Here is a 12128-nt window from a genome sequence, read left to right as displayed (position 1 = left end):
CCCTAAAATAAAAGGATTATAGAATTAACTAAAAGACTAATTATAACAAGAAGATAATGAGATTAGTGAGGAAAGATTGTTATAGGAAAAAAAAACTTTAAATCATAAGGCAGGGCGATAGGTTTTGGGGAGAGGTAGCCAAGAGATTTAGTTATGTCTGTATTTTATTTCTTAGTGATCAGGAGCAAAGAGAAAAATGTTAAGATTTGATGAAGACATATTTAATGAGTTTATATCTTTTTGTGTGCTTTAAATATTTCATTAAAGTCAAAGTTATATTCACACTAATAAAATACATAATTATGGAATAGGGAATTGAAGCTTTTAACTGAGTATTATATAGCAGATGGTGTTCTAAAACCACTAAGTAGATGACTTCAGATCATAGGTCATGTTATGGATATGTATGTATGCCGGGTTCTCAAAAGTTCTGGTAAGATAGATCAGTGTGCTTCAGCAAAAGACCACCAGGACCACAGCTGTAGTTGAACAAAGTTTGGTGTATTTGCATTTATTTTATACCTCAATGTTAAATACAAAAGAACAAAGTAAGCCCAAATAACTTAGAAGGAAGAAAATAATACAGAGCAGAGATGACTAGAGGTCAGAATTGATAGGATCAACAATTTTGAAAAGGTACAATTAGCAAATCTATTAAGATTAAGAAAACAGAAGACACAAATAAGCAATATTAGAAATGAAAAGGCATAACTACAAATACTTTGCAGCGAGGGAGAATGAACACCATGGAGGACAACTGGTGTCTCAATGAAAGTGTGTTAGAAAGGATAATTCAGTAGGGCTTGGGCCAGTTTTAGGTGGTTTTGGATAAGGTTCAAGGAAGTGGGGCTTTGCCCCAAATTGGATACTATCAGGGAAGTGGGGTTGGGGGTGGTCTTGTGATTGGGTTTCTTAGTAAATCTTATTCAGAAGGTGGGAGGAATGAATTGAGGTTAAAGCTGCAGTGTTAAAACCATAGCAGTCACTCATATTAGCCAGAAATGTTTGGTCAGATTTGTGTTTTGGTCAAAGTTCTTGTTTTTGTCTTGGGTTCTCACATGATTTTGGAGTGGCTGTGTTTTTGTCTTGATCACACAGAATGATCTCTTCTACTTATTTGAAATTATTCATTACCTGTGAGTGCCAGGCAGCTTGTAGCAACACTAAGGCCTGACTTAAAGTGCCAGGCCAGGACCTGGCTGTGAGGAGCTGGTTTTTTTTTTTTTTTTTTTCTCCCTCTCTTTTTCAGGTAATAGAGAGAAACCAGTAATACCCAATAAAAGCCAATAATTAATTGATATAGGTAAGAGATTATATCGCACTTCCTCATAACTATATAGGGTATATGTAAAATACTGGTGGTTTGTCTTCTAAAAGCTTATATTTGTGAATTGATGTTTGAAATATTAACAAATCTCCCTGAACTTTTATTTTCAAATAGATTTCCTTTTCTAATATGGTGCTTTGGGATTTGTATTATGTATATGTGTCCTGGCAGTGCATAAAGCGTTTTAGTTAAATTTTTGAACTCCTATCTTGTGGTTTACATTCAGAGCCTTGTGTCACATTTTATATATGTATTTTTAGTAACCTCAGTGGTGACAGTCTTTGTTGCTAAATGAAGGATTTTGTTTTTTTTAAATCAACTGAAAGTCAGTTTGGACAAAATGGGTAATTAAATGAGGTAATGTGGGCTTCATTAAAAAACGTCTAATGATTATTGAATAATCTCTGAGTTTTTGATGCTTACGTACTGCTTTTGGAAGTACAGTTAATCTTGAACAATGCAGGGATTAGGAGCACCCTCCCCCACAGTCAAAAGTTTGCATATCACTTTGGACTGCCTGAAACCTTAACTACTAATAGCCTATTGTTGACCAGAAGCCTTACAGATAACATAAACAATTAACATGTATTTTGTGTTGTATGTATTTTGTATTGTATTCTTATCTAGAGAAAATAAAATGTTATTATAATCTTAAGAGAAAATACTTAATACTGCTTATTGAGAAAAATCCACGTATAAGTGGACCTGCACAGTTCGAACTCATGTTGTTCAGGGGTCAGCTATAACTACATTTAAGGATAGTGGTGATGTGTATTCATGATTTCTGCATTTTTTTTTTTTTTAATAGGTTACTTTTTAGGTCAGTTATTTTAGGTAGCTTTTTTTTTTTTTTTTTTTTTCTGGGTCAAAAGTAGACAAAGGATAACAAACCTATTAGTCATGTTGTACCTTTTAACATTTAGGTATAGAGTAAGGTGTTCACTTTATTATTTCAAGAATGTAAAATAATAGGGTTCCTTAAAATAAACTTTTGAAGGTGTATGATTTCTATTAAAATATATTAAAGCTTTCTGTAAGTTTTAATTTATTTTACTTAGTTGAATTCTTATAATAAACTTTTTTTGTTTTGTTTTCTTTAACCAATATGGTCATAAGCCATAGATCTGGCATCAAGAAAGACTGATGGATACTTATTTTTTCCAAAAAATAAATTATTAGCAATAAAGAATCCTTGTCTTAACGAGTTACCATTCAAATAATATCAATATGTCTTGTTTGATTTTCTTTCACTTTTTAAAGAAGTTATATTTATCTTTTCTTATTGCATATTCTTCTGTTGATGTACTTATTCAACAACATTTCCTAAGTTTACACAAATTAATGCTTACATTCCAGTTAATGGCCAACCAAGACCCCTTGAATCAAGTCAGGTGAAATATCTTCGTCGAGAACTGATAGAACTTCGAAATAAAGTGAATCGCTTATTGGATAGTTTGGAACCACCTGGGGAACCTGGACCTTCCACCAATATTCCTGAAAATGGTAGATTGTGAATCCAATTTATTCTGATTTATTGTTCTTATATCTTTTTTGCTTTATTTATTTATTTTATTTTTTAAAAATTTATTGGGTGACAATTGTTAGTAAAATTACATAGATTTCAGATGTACAATTCTGTATTACATCATCTATAAATCCCATTGTGTGTTCACCACCCAGAGTCAGTTCTCCTTCCGTCACCACATATTTGATCCCCCATACCTTCGTCTCCCACCCCCCTACCCCCCCTTACCCTCTGGTAACCACTAAACTATTGTCTGTGTCTATGAGTTTTTGTTTCTCATTTGTTTGTCTTGTTCTCTTGTTGTTTTTGGTTTATATACCACATATCAGTGAAATCATGTGGTTCTCTGCTTTTTCTGCCTGACTTATTTCGCTTAGCATCATACTCTCAAGAGCCATCCATGTTGTCACAAATGTTCCTATATCATCCTTTCTTACCGTCGAATAGTATTCCATTGTGTATATATACCACAACTTCTTTATCCATTCATCTATCGAAGGACATTTTGGTTGTTTCCATGTCTTGGCCACCGTAAACAAAGCTGCAATGAACATTGGAGCACACGTGTCTTTATGTATAAATGTTTTCAGATTTTTTGGGTAGATACCCAGGGGAGGGATTGCTGGGTCATATGGTAATTCTATTCGTAAGTTTTTGAGGAACCTCCACACTGCCTTCCATAGTGGCTGCACCAGTCTGCATTCCCACCAACAGTGTATGAGGGTTTCTTTTTCTCCACAGCCTCTCCAACACTTGGTACTATTTGTCTTGTTGATGATAGCTATTCTGACTGGGGTGAGGTGATATCTCATTGTGGTTTTTATTTGCATTTCTCTGATGATTAGTGATGTTGAGCATTTTTGCATATGTCTATTTGCCATTTGTATGTCCTCTTTGGAGAAATGTCTCTTCAGGTCCTCTGCCCATTTTTCAGTTGGTTTGTTTGCTTTTTTGTTGTTGAGTTTCATGAGTTCCTTGTATATTTTTGATACTAGCCCCTTAACGGAGGCACAGTTTGCAAAAATCTTCTCCCATTCAGTTGGTTGCCTCTTTATTTTGTTGATGGTAGCTTTTGCTGTGCAGTAGCTTTTAAGTTTCATATAGTCCCATTCGTTTATTTTAGCTTTTACTTCCATTGCCTTTGGAGTCAAATTCATAAATGCTCTTTGAGCCCAAGGTCCATAAGTTTAGTACCTATGTTTTCTTCTATGCAGTTTATTGTGTCAGGTCTTATGCTTAAGTCTTTGATCCATTTTGAATTAATTTTGGTACATTAATTTTGGTGACAGGTCGCAGTCCAGTTTCATTCTTTTGCACGTGACTATCCAGTTCTCCCAGGACCATTTATTGAAGAGGCTGTCTTTCCTCCATTGCATGTTTTTAGCTTGTTTGTCAAAATTATCTGTCCATATTTATGTGGTTATACTTCTGGGTTCTCAATTCTATTCCATTGGTCTATGTGTCTGTTTTTCTGCCAATACCATGCTGTTTTGATTATTGTAGCCCTGTAGTACATTGGAGTACAAGCCAAAGTCAGGAAGTGTGATACCTCCATTATAGTTCTTTTTTCTTAAGATTGCTTTGGCTATTCGGGGTCTTTTGTGGTTCCAAACAAATCTGGTGATTTTTTGTTCTATTTCTTTAAAAAATGCCATTGGGATTTTGATGGGGATTGCATTAAATCTGTATGTTGCTTTGGGTAATATGGCCATTTGAACTATGTTGATTCTTCCAATCCATGAGCACGGAATGTCTTTCCATTTCTTTGTGTCTTCTTCAATTTCTTTCAAAAATGTCTTATAGTTTTCAGCATATAGGTCCTTCACATCCTTGGTTAAGTTTATTCCTAGGTATTTTATTCTTTTTGCTGCAATTGCAAAAGGAATTGTTTTTTGTATTTCTTTTTCTGAGATTTCATTGTTAGTATATAGGAAAGCAATGGACTTTTGTACGTTGATTTTGTAGCCCGCAACTTTACTGTATTCGTTGATTGTTTCTAATAGCTTTTTGGTGGAGTCTTTAGGGTTTTCTATATATAGCATCATGTCATCTGTAAAGAGTGGTAATTTAACTTCTTCATTCCCAATTTGGATGCCATTTATTCTCTTGCCTGATTGCTCTGGCAAGGACTTCCAACACTATGTTGAAAAGCAGAGGTGATAGGGGACAGCCCTGTCGTGTTCCTGAACATAGCAAAGGGCTTCAGTTTTTCACCACTAATTATGAGATTAGCTGAGGGTTTGTCATATATGGCCTTTATTATGTTAAGGTATTTTCCTTCTATGTCTATTTTACTAAGTGTTTTAATCATAAATGGATGTTGTATCTTGTCAAATGCTTTTTCTGCATCAATTGATATAATCATATGATTTTTGTCCTTTATTTTGTTTGTGTGATGTATCACATTGATCGATTTGCGGATATTGAACCATCCTTGTGCCCCGGGGATGAACCCCACTTGGTCGTGATGAAAAATCTTTTTAATGCATTGTTGTATTCGATTTGCTAGAATTTTGTTTAGGATTTTTGCATCTGTATTCATCAGAGATATTGGTCTGTAGTTTTCTTTTTTTGTGCTGTCCTTACCAGGTTTTGGTATCAGGGTAATGTTGGCCTCATAAAATGAGTTAGGGAGTACTGTCTCTTCTTCAATTTTTTGGAAGAGTTTGAGCAGGATTGGTATTAGATCCTCTTTGAAGGTTTGGTAGAATTCACTAGTGAAGCCATCTGGTCCCGGACTTTTGCTTTTGGGAAGGTTTTGGATGACTGATTCAATTTAGTTACTGGTGATCGGTCTGTTTAGATTTTCCAGTTCTTCATGGTTCAGCCTTGGAAGGCTATATGTTTCTAAGAACTTGTCCATTTCTTCTAGGTTATTGAATTTGGTGGCATATAGTCCTTCATAGTATTCTTGGATGATCCTTTGTATTTCTGTGGTGTCCGTGATAACTTCCCCTTTTTCATTTCTGATTTTGTTAATTAGTGTCTTCTCTCTTATTATCTTAGTGAGTCTAGCCAAGGGTTTGTCAATTTTGTTAATCTTTTCAAAGAACCAGCTCTTTGTCACATTAATTTATTCTATTGTCTTTTTGTTCTCTATTTCATTTAGTTCTGCTCTGATTTTTGTTATTTCCTTTCTTCTGCTGACCTTGGGTTTCACTTGTTCTTCTTTTTCTAGTTCTTTAAGGTGTAACATGAGGTTATTTATTTGGGATTTTTCTTGTTTCTTGAGATCAGCCTGTAATGAGATAAATTTCCTTCTTAAAACTGCTTTCGCTGCATCCCAAAACTTTTGGTAGGATGTATTTTCATTGATATTTGTTTCTATGTATCTTTTGATCGCTCCTCTAATTTCTTCTTTGACCCAGTCCTTCTTTAAAAGTATGTTGTTTAATCTCCATGTATTTGTGTTTTTTCCTGCTTTCTTTTTGCAGTGGATACCCAATTTCAAAGCCTTGTGATCAGAGAATATGCTTGCTATGATTTCAGTGTTCTTAAATTTGTTGAGACTGATTTTATGTCCCAATATATGGTCTATCCTTGAGAATGTTCCATGTACACTAGAAAAGAATGTATAGTCTGATGTTTTAGGATGAAGTCCTTATATATGTCAATTATGTCCATTTCATCTAATGTGTCATTCAGGGCTGCTATTTCGTTATTTATTTTCTTTTTGGATGATCTATCCATAGCTGTCAATGATGTGTTTAAGTCCCCTAGTATAATTGTGTTTTGGTCAATTTCTCCCTTTAGTTCTGTTAGTAGTAGCTTGGTATATTTTGGTGCTCCCTGATTGGGGGCATAAATATTGATGACTGTTATGTTTTCTTGTTGTATAGTCCCCTTTACCATTATGAAATGTCCATCTTTGTCTCTTGTTATCTTTTTCACCCTGAAGTCAGTTTCATCTGATACCATTATGGCTACACCTGATTTTCTCTGGGTACCATTTGCTTGGAGTGTCAATTTCCACCCTTTCACTTTGAGTCTATGCTTGTCCTTGTAGCTGAGACGTGTCTCTTGGAGACAGCATATGGTTGGGTTTAGTTTTTTGATCCAATCTGCTACTCTGTGCCTTTTTATTGGTGAGTTCAGTCCATTTACATTTAGGGTGATTATTGATATGTGAGGATTTCCTGTCATTCTATCTTTAGTTTTCTGGTAAGGCTGTGTCTCCATTGTTTCTTTGCCTTTTTGTTGTTGTCTATTATTTCTGTGTGGTGGTATTCTATCATGTTTCCCTGTTTCTTCTTTTATTACAGTATATATTTCAGTTCTGGATTTTTTTTGAGTGGTTACCGTTAAATTTATGTAAAAGAAAGTTTGATATTTAGAGTATTCCATTTTCTTCAGCACGCTTACTTTCTCCATTCCCATATTCCGGTTGAGGCTTTTACTCTCCCCCTTTTTATGTTTTGGTTGCCACAAATTGTCCCTGTTGATGGTAGTCGAATAGCCTCCATATCTTTAAGTTCCTTTTCTGGAGACTTTTCACTTTCTTTCTGAGCTGTCTTGTTGCCTTGGTTGTTCATGGCAAATACTGATTTATTATTTCTCTTCCTAGACATCTACAGGAGTGGCTTCTGCAACAGGTTGATAGGAAGCGGTCTTTCTTTTGTTTTCCAGTACTTGTTGGTAGAATGTTTTATTTCTCTCCGACTGCAGCCTTTTTTTCTCTCTCACACGGTAGTGCTATGTTTTCTCTGCACTATTCCAGCTTCTCACAGAATGGGGGGATTCCCTGGGAGACGGGCTTCTCCTCTGTTAATAGTTCACCTGGGTCACAGGGCGCAGTGTCTGTGTGGGTATGTGGAGAGCTTTTGATGTTCCAAAGCTCTTCCTGCACCAGATTCAGAGCCCCTGTGTTTTAGCAGTTCTGTTTACTTCTGCAGGGATCTGCCCAGACAGGTGGGGACCTTGGGGGCGGGGGGCGGTGAGTTGTGAGAGGTGGCCCAGAGCAATGGCGGCGACCACCACCACAGCCGGTCCTGCTTCCACAGCTCCCTCCCCTTTGCCAGAACTAGTTGGGCTGTGAATCTGTGTCTGCCATCCACAGTTCTCAGAACAGCAAATATTCTGTTCTTTTGATCTGACAATGCTACTGTTCTGCTTCTAGCACCGGGCAGTGGGGCGGGGCGAGCTCTGGGAGGGGAGGGAGGGGCGGCTAGTCTCAGTGCCTAAGGCTCCGTTCTCTGTTCGGCAGTGAGGGCTTAAACCACCGTTTTCAGCCTGCTTCCCTCAGTCTTTTCTCCAAGGTCTCTGCCGTGAGTGTTGGGTTCAGCTGAGTTATATGCTGCCCCCTCAGCCCTGTGGGTCATAAGCAGAGCTGTAGCAGTCCGAGTTCTTCCCTCTCCCGCAGCTGCGGTAGTTCCGGGAAGCAGCGAGCTCGGAGCACTGAGCTAGGTCTGCGTCCTGTGCCCACGGGGCTCCGTCTCCGCACTTCTCCCTTCCCTCCTCTCGCACTGGTGCGAATCGCCCACCTTTAGGTGAATTCAGTAGTGGGCTTGCCTATCTGCTGTGCAGGGAGTCCTTTGTGGAGTTATTAATGTTCTATTTGTTGTAAATTCCAGGGTAGCTTTACAGAAGCTCACATCACGCCGCCATTTTCATGATGTCGGTCCATGCATTTCTTTTTTTAAAACTCTTCTTCAGTAGGAGCAGGATGGCACTCTCAGTGTCACCCTGTCTTATTGCCTCTGTGCTAGTACTCACATGTGGGAGATTTGATTATACCAATTCCTGGATCTTATAGACCTGTTGGAGGGCAGGACCTGGGGTTCCCATGTTTAAAGTGCTCTCCAGCTGATGTTTTTATATCTAGTGTTAGACTCCTGGATTTGTGGCATAGGTCAGTGTTCGAACCCCTTTGACTCTTAACCCTTTTCAGTATAACAGTTAATTAGTGAACCTTAGGAATTGAAATTGTTTCAGTTGTATGTGAAGTAGTTTCAAGTAAAACATAATTTTAGATTAGTACATTCAAATGTGTTGTAAAGTTTATCTTAAACACAAGTTTTAATAATGATGCAAAGAAAAATTTATTTTTTTCCATTTTATAGATGATGTGTACTATTTATATTCAGAGAAAGCAAGGTTTATCAACAGATTTGGAAATTACATATAGTTACGGGACCAAATATATTTTAAAATGTAGACTGAAATTTAAGTATGTATTATGATTTGAAAGTATATTTTAAACTGCTTTCCTCAATTTTTAATATTCTTAGATGCTACACTTAAGTAAACTTTAAAAAAAATATTTTTTGTTTTTGCATTTAAGTTTTACATGATTAAAACTTAACTGAGTCTGGATGACTGCATACAAAGGGGCTTAATAGCAAACGATTTTGTGGAAAAGCGGCATTACGTAATCCCTTGCAACCTCTAGGTTCTGAGATACTCTGTTTTATGGCTTCATTAAAATTTTGGTATTTTGTTTTCTTTAGTTAGTTAAAATAAAGATGCATTTTCCGTAGTTTCCCTTTTCTTCTCTTCCTCCAGACACATGAAACTGTGTTAATGACAGATGCTCAGTAAATATTTGGTGATTGATTATTAATTTCTAGTTCCACCTCTGTATTTCAGAACATAATGGAGATTTGCTGAAATACTATAATGAGATTCTCCTAGCCTTTTTATGATGAAACCACTTACATTTCAGGACTTTTCCAACTTCATCTCTCTAAACATAAAGCTCCAATTTTAGGTCAAGAATCTGAAGAAAATTTTTGAGCACTTTCCCAGAAGAATTCATAGATGCTGACATAACATTTGCATGTGATTTCATGGGATTTAAGCATCTCTAGAATATTATGAAACCTAGATCAAAATTCAGCAAGTATAGCCAATACTGTGCAGAAATGACCTGCATAGCCTACGTCTGCTCTATGGGATAGAACTATAAACTTTTTGGTTTTGGTGAAACAACCTTTCTGTTCTCACTTATCTCTTGACGTACCTCTTTTTTTTTTTTTTCAATTCTTTATTTTCATGTTTTATTGTTAACTTCTCACTTATGTAAAAGATATTAAAGTTGCCTGCGTCTTTGCATCTTGAAATATATCATATACTGTTTCTTTGTGTGGCCATGTTGTCATTGTGTCCTGAGTTACATAATGAATTGAATAATACATATAGTGCTTCATTTTCAGAGATGGTTGTAATTTATTTTTGTTTCTGCTCCTGTACTTAGTAAAATTACTTACCTCTTGACTGCCTACCTTGTAGGGAATTTTCCTAAGCGTATAAGCTCTTTAAAACATATCCTGATTTAATAATCTTTTCAAGAAAAATGGCATAAAGTAAACCAAAAAAGTATATCAGAAACTGAAAGTGTGATCCACAAAACTGCAGTCACCTATCATACTCTTTAGAACCATGTGGCTTGCCCTCCCCCCAAAATATGCAGCTACCTGTGTTCTTCAGTGCTGTACCTCTGCAGTGGTTCTTGAACATCTATTTCCTCTTTTGAGGCAAATGATGTGTAGGCTCCCTTAGATATACTACCTTGACCTGTTGCAGTAGCTCTAGCAACTGATGGAGCAACTAGTAGGCTAGGGGACATATATTGTGTTTCCTGATGGATCTAGTTTGCACTATGTGGAAGGATGCATAGGTAATGGAAGGTAGTAGTGTGAGGGGGAATAATTCCTAAGATTGGTGTGATGTGCTCTTGAGGTGTAGCCTTGGAATTAGAGGAAGGAAATTGGTGAGGATGATGGATATCTGGTAGACTTAGTTTAAAGAAATATTATAGGAGTGTTCTTTCAGAAATTTAGGAAATACTAGTGTAACCAGTGGAATGATAGGAATGAATGAGCGCTGTAAGCACACGTGTGCTTATATTCCACTTAAGTATTATAGTTTTTCACAAGATAAATTTTTGTCTTGATCACAGAGGTGATCTAATAACTGATATACATTTACGTGCTTGGTAACAAAAATATTAATGATGTCTATTATTTGAGTAAATGGTTAGCAATGTACTTTTTACTTGTTTATTTTGCTTTTGATATCCTGGCCTCAGGTTCCCATTTGTAAAATGTAGGTTATTCTTGAACCCCTTTTTTTCTACAATGTAATAATATAAATGCCTGTTGAGTACCTTAGTATCCTTAGAAGAAAAGCATAGTTTTAAATTTGTGAGTAATGACTATTTTCAAAGAAGACATAGCAAGGTAAAAGTGTGTGTTTAATGTATTGGTTGGTTTGAGATTTCCATGTAATTTATTAACAGACCAATAGACAAGTAAAAAATAAAACATAAAAATTAATAACATTACTTAAGCTTCTTATCCTTTTACAAAATAAAGTAGCATTAGTACCCAGTATGTATCTGATACTAGGATGTAGGTCTTGGGACTCCAAAATAAAAAGGAAAAAGGGTAAAATGTTTCTCTCTGTTAAGGAGGTTGTGTTTTTTTTCTCATTTAATAATTAGGAGAGGAGGTTGATATAATTTCTTTTAAAAAGCTATTATTTATATTTCTTTTTGACCTTCCGATTTTAAAGGTTTAAATATAAACAGGTATAAAGAAATAGAATTCTCTATGATCCTGCATTCAGAGATACTTTTAACATTCCAGACTATATGCACATAATGTATTTTCCCTATCTTGTATTTGTTAGCCCTTATTGAGTACACGTAAAATGGAAACAAGTTTTTGTTTTTTTTCCTCTTACAGATACTGTGGATGGTAGGGAAGAAAAGCCTGCTGCTTCTGATTCTTCTGGGAAACAGTCTACTCAGGTTATGGCAGCAAGTATGTCAGCTTTTGATCCTTTAAAAAACCAAGATGAAATCAATAAAAATGTCATGTCAGCGTTTGGCTTAACAGATGATCAGGTTTCAGGTAAGTTAGTCCCTTCCATCCTTCATTCTGTATCTTCTTCCTTCCCTCCCTTTTCTTTAAATAGAAGGGACTTGGATTTAGTGAGGTACACAAATCTTAAGGGTGCAGTTTAATAAATTTTACATATGTATACAGCGATATAAAACACCGACTATGTAAAAGATGTAGGTGATTTCTAGCACCCCAGAAAGCTTCTCATGACCTCTTCCCTTCAGTAGATCCCTCCTTTTTATAGAATAACACTGTTTGGTTTAGGTAAATTTTATTAAAAGTAGAAATCAAAGTTTATTTTTTAAAAATCAGAAATGTTTTGTAATATTTTTCATCTGTTTTAGGATTAAAATTATATTTGTTGTCTTAGTCTTTCCTCTGATCTTAAATTAGAGAAATTTAAATGTAGATTTCTGGTTAAATTGCTTTAGTG

General features: G+C 35.9%; 1 protein-coding gene across 4 annotated transcripts in view; it reads left to right on the top strand.

The window, feature by feature from the left end:
* Nucleotides 1-12128, top strand: part of TFG (trafficking from ER to golgi regulator) — a 41250-nt gene that overhangs the window by 12064 nt on the left and 17058 nt on the right. For all 4 annotated transcript variants that reach the window (XM_074332843.1, XM_019756526.2, XM_019756525.2 and 1 more), the window contains exons 4-5: nt 2684-2830; nt 11537-11704. In XM_074332843.1, coding sequence (XP_074188944.1) covers nt 2684-2830; nt 11537-11704 — 315 coding nt within the window. The remainder of the gene's footprint in view (nt 1-2683; nt 2831-11536; nt 11705-12128) is intronic.

This window comes from Rhinolophus sinicus, linkage group LG01, assembly GCF_036562045.2.
Source record: "Rhinolophus sinicus isolate RSC01 linkage group LG01, ASM3656204v1, whole genome shotgun sequence".
NCBI lineage: Eukaryota > Metazoa > Chordata > Mammalia > Chiroptera > Rhinolophidae > Rhinolophus > Rhinolophus sinicus.
The sequence above is the reverse complement of the archived record's forward strand: the minus strand, read 5'-3'. Positions and strand labels throughout refer to the sequence as shown.